This window comes from Peromyscus leucopus, chromosome 8a, assembly GCF_004664715.2.
Source record: "Peromyscus leucopus breed LL Stock chromosome 8a, UCI_PerLeu_2.1, whole genome shotgun sequence".
Classification (NCBI taxonomy): domain Eukaryota; kingdom Metazoa; phylum Chordata; class Mammalia; order Rodentia; family Cricetidae; genus Peromyscus; species Peromyscus leucopus.
Window position 1 is genome coordinate 33,318,209 of NC_051085.1, and position 19,972 is coordinate 33,338,180.

Consider the following 19,972-nt stretch of genomic DNA (forward strand, 5'->3'; position numbering starts at 1 on the left):
CCTCCCACCCGGGGGGCCTGGCGGTAGTAACGGGGACGCCTACAGACGCCGGGGGGTGGGGTAGCCCAGGGTGACCGCGCTTTTCGTCCCCGAGGTATTTCCCAGACGCCGCGTGGGTCGCCCACGGAAGCCGTCCTCCGCGGGGCCGACGGGACAAACACAGCCCTCCCCTCCAAGGGGAAACGGGTCACAGCGCCGAGCGGTCACCGAGTCACAGGGCTCGGGCACGTGAGGTGGTGGCCGTTACCCTAGACAGCCGGGAGCTGACCTATTTATTTCCTGCCGAGGGCCCCGAGCCGCGCGGGGCGAGCGTGGAGGAGGAGGAGGAAGGAGGAGGACGGACGGGTCGCGCTCCTCGGGAGCCTGCGCTCTGCACAGGGCCACCGGTCCTCTGGGATCCCCTTCCAGAAAAGCAAGGTCCGAAAAGCCGACCCGGGCTGGGAGCACAGTGGGAGCCGTGCGGGAGCCCCGCCGGGAGAGGCGGGGGACGCGCCTGACAACGACGCTGCAGAAAGCGAGTGCCCCGGGTCCGCCCTCCCCCCGCACCCCCGGGTCGCGCGCGGTCCCCAGCAGAGGGCAGCGTGCGCGCGCGCCCCCGCAGGCCGTGCGTGCGCGGGCCCGCCCGCCTGCCTGCCTGCCCGCCCGCGGCCCGGCCGGGGTGGGCGGGGCTCCGTGGAGGGGCGGGGCTCCGTGGGGGCGGGGCGGGGCGCGCGAGGAGGGCGGTGGCGGTTGGAGGCCGAGGAGAAAAGGCGGCGGTCCGGCCCCGGCGGCGGCGGCGCGGAGCGGAGGGATCGGACGGGCGGATCTCTGTCCTCGGTTCGGTTCCGTTCGGAGACGGTGCGTGGAGCCGCCGGGCGCGACGGCCAGGGCAGCCGGGGCCTGAGCGGCGCTGCGGGCGCGCGGGCCGGTGAGTGTAGCGAGGGCCCGCGGGAGGCTGGCCCGCGGGGGCGCGGGCGAACGGGGCTAGCGCCGCCGGGTCAGCGGCCCCGGGCGGCGCGGGCTCGAGGGGGCGGCGGGCCCGGTTGGAGTCGGCACCGCCCTGGGCCTGTGGTGCTCGGCCGGGGACGCGGGACCGGCGCGCCCGGGGCCGCCTGGGTGTGTGTGTGTGTGTGTGTGGCCCTCCCTTGAGGCGTCCGGCCAATGGCGCCCCGACCCCCGGGGACGCAGACCCGGGTGAGGTCCCCCTTCACTGGGTGCGCGGAGGTCCCCGGGAAGCCAGGCTCGCCCCCTCTCGGGCTCGTAGGAAGTGAACTTTGGGTGGTTTGGGCACCCACGGGTTAAAAGGACTGAGAGGCATCTCCAAACTGTCTCCACGGGATGAGCGAAGTTGGTAACTTTTCCATTCATGGAAGTGAGAGGCGCCGAGGCTTACTTAGCCTTGGCCCTTGTTAAAGGGAAACTTAGGGATCCCCCGCCTCCCCCTCCAAGTTACTGGGTTCTGCTCATGGAGTCCCAGATGGGAAGCAGGACATGGAACGCACGGTGGATGCAGAGTCACCCGGGAATACTTTTTTTTTTTTTTTTACCTCGATGGCGGCCGGTGTTTACTGTGGTTCTCCTGCGGTAAATCCCGGATAAAAGATGCTTGGGAAGGAGTTGACCTTTTCTCCCATGATTGCTTTGTTGACTCTGATCCAAGATGAAGTTATTTTAGGGACATTCTGGTAGCAATGAGGGTTAAAATTCTTACTCCGAAGGCTCCGAGTTTTCATTTGCTGGTTGCTAAATTTCAGACACAGTAAGTTACATTAGCACGCTTTGCACGTTTTTGTATCAAAGTTTTCCAGAACAATCCCATGTTGGCTGGCAAAGAGAAAAGAATAGCATGAAGTGTTCCCGTTGGGTTTTTCTAAAGCGTACCCGCTCCCAGTACGGTTTCGTTGAATCACACTTCTTTATGCTTAGTCACTGTTTTTTTGCTGTAGGAGTTTAGTTGGGGACAACATGGTGTTTTGCTAACTTCTTAGATTGCCAGTTTGTACCTGATACTTAATATAGTGACATAAGCTTTTGTGTGTATGTGATTCTAGAAATAGTAGGTGTTTTATGAATGGTATAAGAAACTGAAGTTTGCCTATGTAGTATCTGTTTAATTTCAGTCCAGTGTTTTTGAATGTTTTGATTCAGGTTTGGGGTGGGGTTTTTTTTTTTTGTATATTTTTTGTTTTAAAATATAAATGAAATATGCTTTAAAAAGTAATACTGCATAAAAGAATTGTTGACCCTTCGTGTATGGTTGGAAAGGTACTTTAAGGTCACTCAAACCGGCTTTAGTTAATGTGTTTATTATTTGATATAGCATGTTTCTAAAGTGTGACTGTTAGATAATCTTTTAAATAAGTTCCTAAGACTGTGTTTACTTTTATAAAAGGAATTATTCTTGCTGGGCATGGTCTTGGAGAATGTCATTGTGTTTATACATTATATTTATTGGTAAAACTTTTAAGTTAAAAGGACTGAGTAAATATTAAATTTCATATTAATTGTGATGGCTAGGAGAGATTCAAGTTGAAGTTGCTTGTATATTGTGCATACTGAAAGCATTAAACACAAATATACCTCAGTTATAGAATATACCTCAATTAAAACTTAGTAAGCCGGGCGGTGGTGGCGCACACCTTTAATCCCAGCACTCGGGAGGCAGAGGCAGGCGGATCTCTGTGAGTTCGAGGCCAGCCTGGGCTACCAAGTGAGCTCCAGGAAAGGCGCAAAGCTACACAGAGAAACCCTGTCTCGAAAAACCAAAAAAAAAAAAAACTTAGTTGTTTTTTTTTTTAATCAAAAAGATGTCTTTTTTCTGTTTTAAAGAATGGTTAATGTTAGCACTGGGTAGAGTCATAGTCCTGCATTTAGTAAGCTTTATAAATTTAAGTAATATTTAAAAGTAGTTGACTATAAATCTGGCAGTTGTGTAAAGCAGAGTACATCCATTTGGGGTAACTATGTTTATATACTCTTGGGCACAGAAATAACTAATCAACCTTTCAGAAGTTCTGGATTGTTTCAAAGTAGAGTAATTGCCTCAGGCTGGAAAGCTGAGGCTCCATAGAAGCCCTCTGTCTCTTGCTGTCTGGGTAGACCTGTTTTTATCATGTATTAACCCAAATAGGTTCTGGTCTGAGTATTAAATGTTTTCTAACATTTTAATTTCTGATCTAAGTCTATGATTATTTCATTTGTTTATTTAGTGGAGAAAATTGTGAATAGTTAGAACTTTCATTTAAAAATTTTTAACCATGACCAGGTTGGAAATGACAGATAAATGTTTTGATTATAGTACATCTGGAGGGATGGGTAAGAACATGAAAATAAATATTTATATCATTAGTTCATTTTTCTGTAAAGCCAGAAGTAAAGTTTAATGAAATAAATAGAAAATGTAACTTATTTATCTATTTGCCTTGGTTAGTCTCGGTTGTGAACTTGACAAACCCTAGAGTCATCTGAGAGAAACCTCAATTGAGGGGTTACCTAGCCCACTCTGGCCTGGGAGGATGTTATGCTGGATTGTCTATTATTAATTGATGTGGGGGGGTCCAGCCCTCTGTGAGCACTACCAATCCCTAGGCTGATAGGTGGTCCTGGACTATGTAAGAAAGCCAGCTGAGCATCAGACAGTGAGCAAGCCAAAAAGCAGCATTCCACCATGGTTCCTGCTTGAGTTCCTGCCCTGACTTCATCGGATAAACTGTGACCCGGCAGTGTGAGCAGAAACACCCCTTTTCCTCCCTGTAGTTGCTTTTGACCCAGGTGTTTTATGTGTTACCACAGCAGTTTAATGAAACTAGAACACCTTTGGATTGGGGGTATGTGCTGTGAGTTGGGAATTTAGTAGTAATCTGATTTTCATCACGTGTAGCTATCTACACCACCACCATGGCTTTAAGTCTTTTATGGTGTGTGTGTGTGTGTGTGTGTGTGTGTGTGTGTGTGTGTGTGTGTGTGTGTGTGTGTGTTTACTGTATTCAAAACAGAATCCAAGCACTTGGACCTGCTATACAAGTGCTTTACTGCTGAGCTACCTGGATACCACCTCCACCCTTTAAAAGCAGATAAAATGACTGAGGTATAGATTTGTTATCTTCAGAACTAAATGCACCTATTTTATTAGTGGGTCATTCAATGTTTCTTCTTACTATGTACTAGTACCTCTGACTATACAAAAGGTAAGATTTCCTACAGACACTTAGAACTGATAGCTAAATTGTTGATTTTTGCAACGGACTTCCTTATCATTAGACAAGACTGGTTCCACAATCAGCCTTATATTAAAACGTGTTTTGTTTAGTAGAAGTCTGTTTCATCTAATATATAAATATAATACTAAGCAGTAGAATAGGCTGATGCCACTTCATCTTTTGAGCTGATTTTTCCTTTGTGCACTGCTCACCTGTACATCTACAGATAACAATTATTGTCTTTCCTTTTTAAACCTGGCTCAGTATTCAGTTTTCTAAGATTTTAAAAAGAAAAAAATTGAAGTTACCTTTTGATATATCTTTCCCATTGATTTGCTTTTTTTTTAAATTTTTTTTTTATTTTAAGGTTTTGTCTTCATATAAGATGCCTGGGACACATTAGCTAGAAAGTGCTTAGGAAGTGTTTGAGCTAAATGGATACTAGATATAAAGCAAAGGATAACCAGACTACAACCCACAGCTCCAGAGAAGCTAGCTAACAAGGAGAACCCTAAAAGGGACACATAGATCTCCCTGTGAAGGGGAAATAGATGAGATCCACATGAGCAAACTGGGTTTTAGGGGGGTGGGAAACTAGGGGATGGGGGATGAGAACATAAGGGAACAGGATGTTTGAACTGGAACAGGGACAGTGGGAGAGCAAGGAACAAGATACTAAGGAAAAATGGAGACATCATGAGGATAGGGAGAAACAGGGTGCTAGGGAAGTTCCCAGGAATCCACAAGGATGACCCCAACTTAGACTACTAGCAATAGTGGAGAGGGTACCTGAACTGGCCTACTCTAGTAATCAGATTGGTGAATACCCTGTTATCATAGAGCCCTCATCCAGTAACTAATGGAAACAAATGTAGAGATCCATAGCTGGGCACCAGGCAGAGCTCCAGGGGTCCAGTTGATGAGAGAGAGGAGGGATTCTGTGAGCAAGGGACATTGAGATCATGATGGGGAAACCTACAGAGACAAACAAATCAAACTAATGGGTACTCAAACTGTGGACCAATAGCTGTGGAGCCCCCATGGTACTGGACTAGGCCCTCTGGATAAGCGAGACAATTGTTTAGTTTGAACTGTTTAGGGGACCCCTGGCAGTGGGGTTGGGATCCATCCCTGGTGCATGAGTGGGCTTTTTGGAGCCTAGTGCCTATGGTGGGACACCTTGCGCAGCCTTGGTACAGGGGGGTGGGCCTGGCACCTGCCTCAACTGAATATACCAGACTCTGCTGTCTCCTCATGGGAGGCCTTGCCTTGGAGGAGGTGGGAATGGGGCATGTGTTGGGGGGAAAACTGGGGGACAGGAGGAGGGAGGACAGGGGAATCTGGTTGGTGTGTAAAATGAATAGAAAAAATTCTTAATAATAAAAGAAAAAAAATTTTTTAAAGGAAGTGTTTGAGCACCACCATTATGTATAGCTGGTTGAGGTATTTTGTTTTAAACTAATTTTTTAATGTTAGATCTGTAAGTTTTTATCGTGGTCATTTTTTTCCATGAAATTAAGAATGTCTGGGAATTCATTTTCTTGTATTCTTTCATTCATGTATTTACACAAATGAATCTCAAGTTGAAGCACAATTTTGAATTCAGGGAACATAAAGATGTATGAGACAGAGATAGTTTTGATGTTCTTGGCGATTATAGTTTTCCTATAGAACTAGTTATTAAAAAGAACAGTGATTTATTTTTAGTTGTCCCTAGTAATGCCCTAAAGTGCAGCATGTAATAAGCATGTGTTTTGTAAGGGCTCCATGTCTTGCCTTGGGTTCTAGGGGAGGGTCACAAGCTGAAACTAGAGTTGAAACACATGGCATATGAGGAGGGAGAGGTGTGTGTATCTGTGTGTGTTTCTTAGAAACTGGTAAACATTGGAAGTAGTCCTAAGTGGTGTTAAACAACTTTTCTTAGCATATTTTAAAATTGTGCTAGTTTATGATTATATTATCTCCTGAATATATTTTAGTGAATGTTGAGAAACAGTTGGGGGCACTGACTCTGTGCCTTAAAAGGCAAGCTCTCATTTCATTGTATGAGAAAATGCCATGTCTTAAAACTATTTTTAAGGATTGCTAGTCAGCCACAGAGTATGAGTTGCCAACCAACTTCTGTTAGAGAAAACGGAAACTATTGTAAAAGATTCCATCATTTACAAGTAAGTTTTAGTCTAATGAAACTTTTCCAGTAGTTCTTTTGAGTATAGCTTAATAGAAATTGATTTTAGCATGGTTTTAAAAACCCATTAAGTTTAATGAAGCTCATCTTGAACTTGAAGCCATAATTTAGCAACATGTTTTCTACTAGGCTTGCTGTGTCATTGTTCAACTGATAAGTCAAGAACTGAAGTTTTAAAACCTGCTTCACAGAGTTCATGCGCAGTTTGACATACTCTATGTATGATGGCATTTTAGATTTTATAATAATAATCTTGATTAGAAAGAGGATGGATCTGGAAGAGCTTTAAAGTTTGAAGCCAAGTCTCTCTCTTTGGAAAGACTATTACTGTATTTTCTTATTTCTTTGTATATTTAACTATAAACTGGACTTGACCTAGTTTGTATAGATATGTTGAGAATGGTTAAATTCACACTGCTTCATATGTTCCTATTTAAAATGTGGTCAAAGCAAAGTAATGTGCTTTAATAATTATAAAGAATGAAAAGATTTTTGACCATCAAGAGTGATTAAGTGTTAGAATAAACTACAAGCAAAATTGTGTAATCTTCATTCCTCAAATAACATCTTAAAATTAAGTCATCAGTTGTTAAAGAGCTATTTTCTTAGCTGTTTATCAGTAAACATGTCTGCCACTCCACGTGAATATTGATAAGATGTACATGTCGCACCTCGTCTCTTAACTAGATAGATGACTTTGGGCAAGTCACTTACTACTTCTGAACACTATTTTTCTCTGTGTTGTAGGACATTGACTTGGTATTTGTTAAGGATAGAGTAGGTAATACAATTAATATTACTCCTTTTTTGTAAGTCTACTTCAAAAAGTAATAAAATACCACAGATATGTTGCTGTGGCTGTATTTTTTAAAAAACGTTTTTTATTGAGAGAGGAGAAATGTGGAAGAGGCTACCTATTTTGAAACTTGAGAGCCTTCTCCTGCCTTTGCAAGTTACTGTTTTTGAATGTTAGTCAGAATTGCAGTAGTCATTATTTTAAACACCTTTGAATTAGGTAGTACCTTTAAATGTGCTCTGCCTGATGTGATTGCGTGATGGTGTGTACAATAACATAAAGTGCTCATACAAGTCCTAAAAGTGGCAGTCACTGTTGAAACTGCTTGTATTTTTAGGTTTCTCTCTTAGCAGCAGTCAAGTTTAACCTCTAGCATGTGAGATAAACTCAGTCTTGTTATTGCAAAATAAGAAAGCTCCAGCTGTTTTCACAATCTAATCCCTCAGCAAGGTTTGTCTTAAATCTTTTTAAACATTTTCATTACTTTAATTATAAATATTTGCCATTATTAATCTCTCATTCCCTTTCTTGTTCGTTTAGTACAACTCGTTTAAAGAGTCAACTCTTGCCTATGGAATTGTGAGAAAACAACATTTTGAAAGTATTCGACTCATTCTGCTACTTTAAAGCAATTTAAAAATGATCTGGTGTTGAATGTGTACATTTTTCATGGCATTGTTGACCAGCACAATATCAGCTTGGGACTTTGTCCTAGTGTTTATTATTCCTGTTTGAGGAATAATAGTCTTCAACCAAGAAAAATGTTGTAACAATTTGTGGAGTGATTACCCACCTGAAACCAAGCTAGAAATTTATGGAAATACACGTCAGAGAGTTAACAACCATATGAATCCAATGAAGAAAATAGGCTACAAATCTTTTTATTTACAAAATTATACTGTACAGTGTAATTTATTGTAGAAAACACTGAGTTGAATTGTCTCTGCGATATACAGGTAGAAATATAGCTGAAGAGGTCTGGTGTTTGGAAGATTTGTAGGCGCGATGTATAGATGAATTTTCTACCTACAGATGGTAAATGAAAGTTGGAAAAAGGGCTGGAGAGATGGCTTAGTGGTTAAGACCAATTTCTGCTCTGGCAGAAGATCCGTGGTCAGTTCCTAGCTCCATGGTGCCATATGGCAGTTCACAACCATCTGTAACTCCAGTTCCAGTAGATCATAAGCCCTGTTCTGACCTCTGTGGGTGCCAGGCATGCACATGGCACACATACATGCAGGCAAAACACTCATGTATGGGCTGGAGAGATGGCTCAGAGGTTAAGAGCACTGGCTGTTCTTCCAGAGGTCATGAGTTCAATTCCCAGCAACCACATGGTGACTCACAACCATCTGTAATGAGATCTGGTGCCCTCTTCTGACCTGCAAGTGTATATGCAGACAGAACACTGTATACATAGTAAATAAATAAATCTTTAAAAAAAAAAAAAAAAAAAAAAAACACTCATGTATAAAATAAAAATAAAATAAATAAATGATTTGTTTAAAAAAAAAGAGCCGGGCGTGGTGGCGCACGCCTTTAATCCCAGCACTCGGGAGGCAGAGGCAGGCGGATCTCTGTGAGTTCGAGGCCAGCCTGGGCTACCAAGTGAGCTCCAGGAAAGGCGCAAAGCTACACAGAGAAACCCTGTCTCAAAAAAACCAAAAAAAAAAGAAAGAAAGAAAGAAAGAAAGGTGGAAAAACCTAGCATACCCAGGAGTTAGGCATAGTGTGAACAAGAATGACATAAAATCCTGAAGAAAAGCTGTTGCTGTGTGTTTCTGTTCTTTTGGGGGGCCTGCCACCCATCTCCCAAATACTTCACACATGGAGGCTTATTCTTAATTATGAATGCCTGGCCTTAGCTTGGCTTGCTTCTTGCCAGCTTTTCTTACCTTGAATTAACCTGTCTGTCTGTCTTTTGCCTCTGGGCTTTTACCTTTCTCTACTTTGGTATACCTTTCTTTCTTACTCCATTGCTGGTTGTGTAGCTGGGTGGCTGGCCCCTTGAGTCCACCTCCTTCTCTCCTAGATGTCCCCCCGCCCCAGATTTCTCCTACTACCTGCCAACCCCACCTATCCTTTCTCCTGCCTTGCCATTGGCCGTACAACTCTTTATTAGACCATCAGGTGTTTAGACAGGCACAGTAACACAGCTTCATAGAGTTTAAAAAATGCAAATCAACAAAAGTATCACACCTTAAAATAATATTCCCCAACAAAAAAAGTAATATTTAAGAGAAGGCTAGCCAGAGAGGTAGGAGGGAACTTGGTTAAGTGTACTAACACGGTAAGGGAGGGTTAACAGTCCAGAAGGAGGAGTTGGTAATCTTGATGATACAGCAGAGGAGGAAAGAAGAGCCCTTTAGATTGGTGAGGATCTTTGTAGAGCAGTCTTAATGTGGGGTAGGAATAATAAAGACAATGAGAGAGCTACTGAGTAGATAACTAGGAAACTACAAGATTTTAGTTTTTGTTTGTCTTCAGATTTGACTAGGAAATAAGAGTGATAGCAAAAGACAGGTATTATTTAACTTTTCACCACTGACAAAAACCAATGAAGCAGTTCAAGATTTTAGAAAAAAATCTATTGAATAAGCTTAGTTACAATTAAATTGGCAGATTTTGTTTACACTTTCTCTTATTTTTGGTATAAACTTTGTTTGATGAAATGTTTAAAAAAATCAGTTTTAAAATGAGAGGGTAAGGGCTGGCCAGATGGCTCAGAGGTTAAGAGCACTGGCTGCTCTTTCAGAGGTCCTGAGTTCAATTCCCAGCAACCACATGGTGGCTCACAACCATCTGTAATGAGATCTGGTGCCCTCTTCTGGCATTCTGCATGTACGCAGGCAGAACACCGTATACATAATAAATAAATTTAAAAAAAAAAAAATGAGTGTCTGGGAGAGCAGGCCAACCAAACCTCACCTGGGCAGCACAATAGAGCCAGCTCTTGGTGGAAGTGGAGGTGAGCCAGCCCCGAAGTAGCATAGGAGAGCTGTCCCACTACTCATCTGTCAGGTTTTGTCAGGTCTGGCATGGGCAGAGAAGAGTCATCGTGGTGTGTGTGTGTGTGTGTGTGTGTGTGTGTGTGTGTGTGTGTGTGCGCGCGCGCGTGCGCGCCCCTAAACTCCTGAGGCAGGTGGAAGAGCTGGCCCTGAGGTCATAAGAGCTGGAGTGCTGTCCCTGCCTCTCATCAACTGCAGCACTTGGGAGAGTGGCCCCTACACCTCACCAGGGCAACACAGTAGAGCTGGTCCTCAAGGTGTAGGTGTGAGAGAACCAACCCTGAGGATGGGCCAAAGTGGGAGAAATGGCCCTACCCCTTGCTCAAAGCTGCAAAGAGTGAACTTTCCGGGGGCAAGAGAGCGGGGGAGCTAGCAGGCAGACCAACCCTGCAACTATCCAGGGTTATGTGTTGGCCGACCCCAACATCCATCCCATCTGTGATCTCCTGGAGCATGGGGTGGGGGTTGGTCCTGCAGACCCAGGGCTGCAAGATCTCAATGGCATAGGGAGGGTAGCAACAGAATGTCCAGGAAGATTCCCAGTGAGGGCCCAGTGTCAGTGATATAGCAGAGACCAGGGACCTTGAACCAGACCAATGATTCTTTGGGATGAACACCTGCATGTAAAAATCTATGGATAGAGGGATTTGCTGCGTGACTTCCTGTGTCACACTGCAGCTTCCATGATGATATTCTCCCTTTCTTCCTTTTTTTCTCTCCTCTTTTGTTTGTTTGTTTGATTTTTGAGACAGGGTTTCTCTGTATAGCTTTGCGCCTTTCCTGGAACTCACTCTGTAGCCCAGGCTAGCCTTGAACTCACAGAGATCTGCCTGCCTCTGCCTCCCAAGTGCTGGGATTAAAAGTGTGTGCTGCCACCTCCCGGCTCTCCTTTTTTTTTCTTAAATTTTATTTTGTTTTATTTAGGGGGAGCAGGGGAGGGAGATGAGTGAGATCTAGAGAAGTGATGTGGAGACATAATGTGAAAGACACAAAGAATAAATAAAAAGAAAGTTTTTAAAAAAAAACGTGGGAGTGTCAGTAATCCCTCATATTATTTCATAGATACTGTTTCTCTACCCTGAAAATTATCAGTGACTTTCAGTTACTAAAAGACTAAATCCATAGACTAACATATAAAATTCATGCTTGGCCCAATTCCCTTTTGGCCTTATTTTTTATGACTTTCTTGCATTTCACCATAATCCATTAATATTAGAAAGATTGAACATATTTTGTCAGTTCATTTGCTGTTACTTCAGAAATGAATTTCTCTTTCTTACTAGTTTACCCTGCCTAACCCTTTTCTATGCTAATTATCTTTGCTATGCTACTATTTTTTTCCTATTGTGTTGATCCACATAACGTGATTGAGTTTTGTCTTCTGCCTCCCTTGTAATTCCTTTAAGATGAGATGCTAATTTACCTGTATTATTGCCAGAGGGAATACATTGCCTGGTACCTAGTAATTAGCAAGAAATTCAAATTTAGTAAAGTGAATGAGAGCTGACCTTCAGAAGTAATGTATGTACATATGTATTCTCAACGATATAATGAGGGGTTTGCAATGAGGCATATCAGAATCAAGCTAATTGAAATTTAAAAGCTGAAATCTATAGTAGTCTCTGAAATTCGGGTGTTTTTAAAATAGCACTTTTATTATAATTTATTTTATACAGTACTATATTTCGAATATTTTATATGGAAGCCACAATATGCCTGTTATGCATATTGTTTCCTAGTATGGAAATGTGAAACTTTGACATTTCAAAACACCAGATTGTTACTAAAAGTGCTTAAGTGCCTTTAAGATATATTAATTATGTGTCAAAGTAACCACTTAAATGTTTGTATGTTGTATGTATGGATTTTATATATTTCATTCTCAAGAATAACCTAGAACATATGGGTGATTTGATTTACTATACAGTTTTTGTCTAATGGCATTACCTTTTTCTTTTTCAAAAATTAGAGCTGGACTGGCCATTATGGAAGAAGAGGTACAGCAGCACCCACACTGTGTGAACTGTGTCAGTAGAAGGTGTATGACCAGACCAGAGCCTGGGATTTCCTGTGACCTGATTGGTTGTCCATTGGTCTGTGGAGCAGTTTTCCATTCTTGTAAAGCTGATGAACATCGACTCTTGTGTCCCTTTGAACGAGTACCTTGCTTAAATAGTAACTTTGGATGTCCATTTACCATGGCACGAAATAAAGTTGCTGAACATCTAGAAATGTGTCCTGCAAGTGTGGTGTGCTGTACTATGGAATGGAACCGATGGCCAGTTAGTTACGCAGACCGGAAATCATATGAAAATCTAAGCAGAGATGTTGATGAAGTGGCACAATTAGACATGGCCTTGGCTCTTCAAGATCAAAGAATGCTTTTGGAATCTCTCAAAGTTGCCACCATGATGTCAAAAGCAACTGATAAAATATCTGAACCTAGAGAACAAATTTCAGTGAAATCAAATGTTCAGGAAATGCCATGTACTAATGGGTTGGTATCTGTTGATGAAGAATCATATGGTGCACTTTATCAAGCTACTGTAGAAACAACTAGAAGTTTGGCTGCTGCTTTAGATATCCTGAATTCTGCCACAAGAGACATTGGCATGTTAAATACAAGTCTTCATGCTACCACAAATGAAATGGATGAGAATAACAGAGAAAGTTTCCAGGAAAGAAACTTAAAAGACCAAGACCACCTTCATGAGGATGGGGTAGGGGCAGTAGGTGGAGTTGACCTTAATGGCACAAGTCAGAATGTTCAGTCTGAACAAAATGGTTCCAGTGATTTACTATGCAACTTAAATACAAGCTCTTTTGGTACTTCTGCCCTTTGTAATGGCTTTCCTTTGGAAAATATGTGTTCACAGGTCAAAGACCAGAATCAAAATTCTCCTGGTGATTCCATAGAAAATAACATAGAAAATGGAGACTGTGCAGCAGCAGATGGTACTTTAGAACCTTCCAGTTCACTTTTAGTAGCAGCACAACTTAGGGAAATAATTCCTTTCAATGCTTTGCCCGATAGCACATTTCAACATATCCTCATGCCAGATGAAGATGAGGAGGAGGATTTGCATTGGAAAAAGGGAGACTTAGGGGACTTGAAGGATGTTGATAACTCACCTTTCAGTCATGCTCCTTCATTCAGGTTTCTTTCTAATTCATGGTATATACCAAAGGAAGACAAAGCAGTCGATACATCAGATTTAGAAGTTGCAGAAGATCCCATGGACCTCCAAGGAATCGATCTGATTACAGCAGCATTACTCTTTTGTCTGGGAGATTCTCCAGGTGGGAGGGGAATATCTGATAGCCGCATGGTTGATGTTTATCACATTGACTTTGGGACACAGACGTTCTCACTTCCATCTGCAATATTAGCTACAAATACAATGGTTGGAGAGATAGCCTCAGCTTCAGCATGTGATCATGCCAATCCACAGCTTTCAAATCCAAGTCCTTTTCAGACACTTGGGCTGGATCTAGTCTTGGAATGTGTTGCTAGGTACCAGCCTAAGCAGCGTTCAATGTTTACCTTTGTATGTGGACAGTTATTTAGAAGAAAAGAATTTTCTTCCCATTTTAAGAATGTACATGGTGACATCCATGCTGGACTCAATGGATGGATGGAACAGAGGTGTCCTTTGGCTTATTATGGTTGTACCTATTCTCAGCGTAGATTTTGTCCATCAACACAAGGAGCAAAGATTATACATGACCGCCATTTAAGGTCATTTGGAGTTCAGCCATGTGTATCTACAGTATTAGAAGAGCCTTCGAGAAACTGTGTGTTGGGATTACGTAGTGACCATCTAAGTAGTCTCCCATTTGAGGTACTGCAGCATATTGCAGGCTTCCTAGATGGCTTCAGTTTATGCCAGCTTTCCTGTGTATCCAGGCTAATGAGGGATGTGTGTGGCAGTCTACTTCAGTCTCGTGGAATGGTAATATTGCAGTGGGGGAAAAAGAAGTATCCAGAAGGAAATTCATCATGGCAGATAAAGGAAAAGGTTGGTCTAATTTTAACTTCTCAACCTCTTTTAACATAAAGTAGGCACTTAATAATGCTATGACATATCTAATAACTTTTTGAAAAAGTGACCATATCCTATAATGTACTAAGTCAATATGATGACACATTTTAAAAGTGATAATAAAGGACTAAAGTCATTTGAATTCTTCATCACAATCACTAGTATATCATAGATTTCTGTCCTAATATTTCTGTCTTCAGACAGCCAGTTTTTCTTCAGTTCTACACTAAAAACTTGGTGCCCATGTTACTACCTGTCATCTTCTAATTTTGTCTCAAACATTGTCACCATAAGACAGCTGAGGAACCTAGGAAAGGATTTCCTTTGGCCTTCAATTGACTCCATTCTTAATAGTGTCTTTTTCAGGATGAGAAATACACACACACACACACACACACACACACACACACACACACACAACTGTTACTACAGTCATCCTAGTAATTGACCAGCAAACTGCTTGAGTGATAGTCTTAATGGGTGAGTGAGGCTGAAGTGAGATGAATAGGTTAGCCTGTTTGTTACTGTGTATGGAGACTCCAGATTTACTGCAAAAGGGGAATAAATATTATTTTAAAAAATTGATGCGGAAATTTAGGCAGACTTAAATTTTATTTACATTCTGCTTTTACCTAGCTTCTTCTATTAGAAGCACTATCCAAGGCAATCACAGGTATCTGTGACTAGAGACCCATAATTGTACCAGGCTTTTTCTTTTGGGCCACTGACCAGCCCCAAATCATGACATGGAGCCTTCTTATTTATTATGAATGCTTGGCCTAACCTAGGTTTGTTTCTGGCTAGCTCTTTTAACTTAACCGGTTTCTCTTTATCTACCTTTTGCCTCAGGGCTGCTTACCTTTTCTTTCCTTCTATGTATCTTTCATTGCTTCTCTCTTGTCTCTGGCTGGCTGACAGCTGCATGGCTTACCGACCCCGGCACGTCCCTCTCTTTCTCCCTCATTCTTGGCTTCTCCTCTCTGGCGAGCCTAGATTTCTCCTCCTACTTATTCTTTCTGCCTGCCGGCCCTGCCTATCCCTCTCCTGCCTAGCTATCGGCTGTTCAGTTTTTTATCAGATACTCTAGGCAGACAAGATGAAACAAATGCAACACATCTTTACATAATTAAATACACATCCTTACATTGTTAAACAAATGTAACACACCTTTACACAGTTAAAGTAGCATTCCATACCACGTGAGATGAATCTTTCTATAGCAGCTCGAATAAACAATATTTGACTGCACAACATTCAGATTTATGTAACTTTATTCTTGGCCCTTAGGTTTTGTCTTTACTCATTGCTCTAGTTTGTGTCCGCTTTTCTGCTTTCTTGAGACTTTGACCAGAGGATGAATACATGAATTATTTTGAGTTTTTTTTTTTTTCCTCAAAAAGTTCTGGTGACATAAAGTTTCTTCAGCTAGCTGTATATACGTATTTTATTCTCTAAATGATTCAGGGCATCTCTGTCCTTTGGAATAAGATACTGTAATTGTCTTTGTCCTTAGTCACTAGTATTTATATATGGAGCGACATTTTCTGGTAGTGTTAATTTCTACAGAGACCTAGTCTTGAGGATTAAATTGCTATATTTATACAGATTCTATATCAGTATGCTCCTATTTTCTCTGTTGAGCCTAAACCACAATATACAAGATTCTACTGAACATGTCTGTGTGATTATCCCACAGCTTCCCCAGACTCAGCATGTCCAGCTTACTCCGCCCCTCTACCCACTTAATTTCAGAGGTAGCATCTTTGTTTACTAAGCTGCCCAAACCAGGGCCTTAGGAGTAAGGGTTGCCTCTTTTCTATCCCCTTTATTCCCAAATTCTAGTTGATGGTCCTTTTTCATACCTCTCCGGGTGCCTCGCCATTTCACCTTGGATTCCTTCTGGATTACTACCACAGCTTTGGGTTCTTCTCCAGTATATTCCCTCTAAAAAAAAACCTGGGATTACATAGTTTTAAGTATATTTGTTATAGTTGATGCAGTGCTTAAAACTTAGTTAATATTTACCGATTGCCTCAGGGATCAAGGCAATGAAACATTTAAGATGTCTCTGAATCTTTACCTCTGCAGTTTCCTCCTGTCACTTCAGACTCTAGTCACACTGACTTCAATTCTAATGTTTTATTTCTTGCCTTAAAGCTTTTGGATATGTCTCCCTGGTATCCACACTTAAACACCTGCAGTGAGCTAGATAGCATGCATTTCTACAGTACTTTCATTAACCTGTTACTGCCTCCACTTTACAAAAGGAGCAGTAATTTGTCAGATACTTATTTATTGTGATACTGGGGGTCAAACTAGGGGTTCCCATGTGCTGTGAAAATATTCTTACTTAGCTGATTCCCAGCCCTCTTTTTTTTTTTAAACTGTAATGGAGGGTTTCACTAAATTGCCTAGACTAGCCTAGAATTCATGCATCGTCCAGGGAGGACTGGATTTTGTTATCCTCCTGCCTTATCCCCTGGTAGCTGGAATTACAGTCCTCCGCCACCAGGCCTGGCAGCAATGATGATTGCTCTTGTCAGCTGAAAAATTACTCTGTTGTCACAGAATTGTAAGGCATCTGGTACTTTGGAAACGATTACCTTCTTGAGAAATTGTTATGAATGCTGCCCTCATCCCAGTACTGCTACTTTGTAGAGTATCTGCTGTTTATCATGTGGAGCTGGCCTTCTGTCTTTGTGGCTTCACTGTCATGTAGATTAATCCAACTGCAGATAAAAATATTCAGGAAAAAAAATGCACTGAGCATGCACTGCATAGACATTCCTGTTCATTATTCCCTACTACACAACACTTCCATTGTATTTGGTGTCATAAGTAACCTAGAGATGATTTTAAAAGTTTATGGGAGGAAGTGGATACACCACTTTGACCAGTATGAAGAACAATGGATTTATTCCTTTTAATTTGTAGCTATTTAGAACTTGCTATTTTATGTTTCTAAAGCATGGGAAAAGAAGTAGAAGTAGAGCAGCTAGAGCAGAGCAAAAAGGGATTCTGAGTTTCTGTTCATTGGATTATATAAATCTAAAGCAGAATTTTCTTCTAGGTATGGCGATTCAGTACTGCATTTTGTTCTGTTAATGAATGGAAATTTGCTGACATCCTAAGCATGGCTGACCACTTGAAGAATTGCAGTTACAATGTTATAGAGAAACGGGAGGAAGCAATCCCATTGCCGTGTATGTGTGTGACTCGAGAACTTACTAAAGAAGGACGTTCACTGCGCTCAGTTTTAAAACCCGTACTTTAAAAACTGTATTTACTTGCACATACATGCAAGCACCTGGTATGAGTTTTGTAATATATGACACTTTATTAATGTATTAAAGACTACAACTAGCTCAGTTTATCGTCACTATGTACATACTGTTTTGCAGTGACATATATTTTTATAATGTACTGTTAATTGGGGAAAAAAGTTGCCTTAATATTTGAAGTGTGTAAAATTGTTGGAACATTGCTAGACAGGGTAATCTAATCTTTATCTGCATAATTTTTAAAATTAGTAATTTTAATGGTGTGCATATTTAAGTTCTGAAAATTTTTGCTTCTCAAACTAAGAACTTGACCAAAAAATTAATTTTTTATGTTTTCTGTGGGTTGAAGCCCATATTATCAAAAAGCAAAACTTTGATTCAAATTTTTCCTGCAAACATTTTTTTCACAGAACACATTCAGTTGTTTAAACACTGCCATAAGATTGCTATCAAGTTTTTCTGATACTTTTCTAATTATTGATCATACATGATCTCCAGTACTTACATACAGGAACAATAATGACTTCATGCTTTCAAAACAACTCATAAAAATGTTTTCATCCTCTTTTCTTTACTACTCTTCTGCTGAAAATGATCCTATGCAGTTCTTTATCACTAAATTCCATGTCTGAGTAGTCATGGCACAATGTACTATATGACAGACTACAGTAAAAAACAAAGCAAGCCTATGAATTTAACTTGAAATTTTTCATGGTGTTTCATATTTTCCTAGGTATCTAATGTTTGAAAAAAAAAATATACCTCACTATAAGTTTGAATTTGGCATATTGTTTGAATAAACTTCAAATATTCAGAATTCAAAGGGTTTGACTCTTTAAGGGGCTTTAAAAATGTTCGTATAATGAACTATATGTCTATAAAAATACACTGGCATTGTTTTAAGCCATTTAAAAATGTGAAATTTCCAAGTGTTTGTAAGTTAACATCAAGCAGAAACCTGCCTTGGTTGATAATCTTTTTGAAACATTTCCCCAGTCATGCTTCATATTTCCCTGTCAGGACATAAGAGTTGTGTCTTTTTGTAAAAATCAAGTGTGATAATGAAATAGTCAAGAATCTACAGTTTTGAAATTGATTTATACCATATTCACTTAACATGCTTCTTTTAAAGAAATGAGCATTCAGGGTCGATATGTAGAAGTAAATTCCAGAGGCAGAGACAAAAGTCACATATCCACATAAATTCTGGCTCTGGTGAGCTGAAATGGCCAGTGATGCTGAAAATCAACTGTGTCTTCTTTGTACGTTGTTTTGGAAGTCCTTTGTGGTTACGGGTGCCTGTTTCCAGATGTGGCAGTCAGACTGGCAAGCGGGAGGACTAGTCACCTGTTCCTCATCTGTCCTTTAACCCGGGTGCTTAAACTTTCTGTTTCAACTGGGAGACTGAATTGCATTAAAAAACAAACAACAACAATAATAATAATTAAAAAAAAAAAAAACAAAAAACCTTTTGTTTCTGCCAAAAGGTAGAAATAGGAATCAAATGTGACAGAATATAACTTTGCTTTTTAAACTTTTTTCTGAAGAATGTGTCTATAGTCAGGTAACATAAGCATTAACCTTATGTTTTATGTTTGTATTTTTTAAAATTTCATGGTTTGTAAATTTCAATCCCGTTCCACACTGAGATAACTAATATTTTATTTTCACTGAATGAAATGGATATTTTAATAATAGCGTATGTACATGAAAACTTTCTATCTACTTTTATTTTGTTTGAATAAATACTTTTTACAACTTATTCTGGGTGAAAAATGATAGTCAAGAACTGACAGATCTTACTTGAGTTAAGCATAATTCAGCTGTTTTTCTTAAGCTATTGTTGCAGTTTTAGATACCTAGAAATAGCTACTTACTAAAACTTGGGTCTTACAACTACAGACAGGGGGACAGTATGGAATTTTACATGAAACTCTGCATAGAAAATATATTCCTCATTCTTCATGATAATTAATATTTAATTGCTGTTGATATCACTGCATTTTAGCCATCAGTCCTTCATGTGGAAGCAACTTCAGGAGACACAGGAACTGAAAATTCAAATATTCGCTTACTGAAACAATTTTAGTACTAATAAATACAATCTTAAAAAATACAATAACCGTATTTTACAAAAATTGACATGAACAATGTGGTAAGTAAAGTCACAATGGTAGATTCTTAATTAAGAAAATACTAAGAATTTAGGTTAAACCAGAAGTTGAACATTTGGGTTTACAGGTTAATTAACGTCATAAAAAGTATTCCTCTCTGACTCTTTGATGAATTTGTTGCATGAGTACTCTAAAGTACTATGAACTACGGCCACTAAAAATCACTTAGAAGCTAGTCCAAAGCTTTTCCAAGTTTTCCTGTAATCATAGGCATTTTTCTAAATATAGTAAAGATGCAGCCTTTAAAAAAGATTAAAATTTATCAGATCAGTTATATTTATTAAATTAAGAAAATACTATCTCT

General features: G+C 40.6%; 1 protein-coding gene across 3 annotated transcripts; it reads left to right on the plus strand.

The window, feature by feature from the left end:
* Positions 1-199: 199 nt before the first annotated feature.
* On the plus strand, positions 200-19,256 carry Fbxo30 (F-box protein 30). Of its 3 annotated transcripts, none has more exons than XM_028861180.2 (3): positions 200-417; positions 12,140-14,189; positions 17,284-19,256. In XM_028861180.2, the coding sequence occupies exons 2-3, from the start codon at positions 12,156-12,158 to the stop codon at positions 17,485-17,487; spliced, it is 2,238 nt and encodes a 745-aa protein (XP_028717013.1). In that variant the 5' UTR covers positions 200-417; positions 12,140-12,155; the 3' UTR covers positions 17,488-19,256. The 3 variants fall into 3 exon arrangements, with proteins under 3 accessions (XP_028717013.1, XP_028717004.1, XP_037056408.1); XM_028861171.2 differs by lacking the exon at positions 200-417 and adding an exon at positions 734-907; XM_037200513.1 differs by lacking the exon at positions 200-417 and adding an exon at positions 1,023-1,173.
* Positions 19,257-19,972: the final 716 nt, after the last annotated feature.

Coding starts and splice junctions, on each gene's coding strand:
- Fbxo30 (XM_028861180.2), top strand. CDS start 12,156: ATGGAAGAAGAGGTACAGCAGCACCCACACTGTGTGAACTGTGTCAGT. Junction 14,190..17,283: donor CATGGCAGATAAAGGAAAAG/GTTGGTCTAATT, acceptor ATTTTCTTCTAG/GTATGGCGATTCAGTACTGC.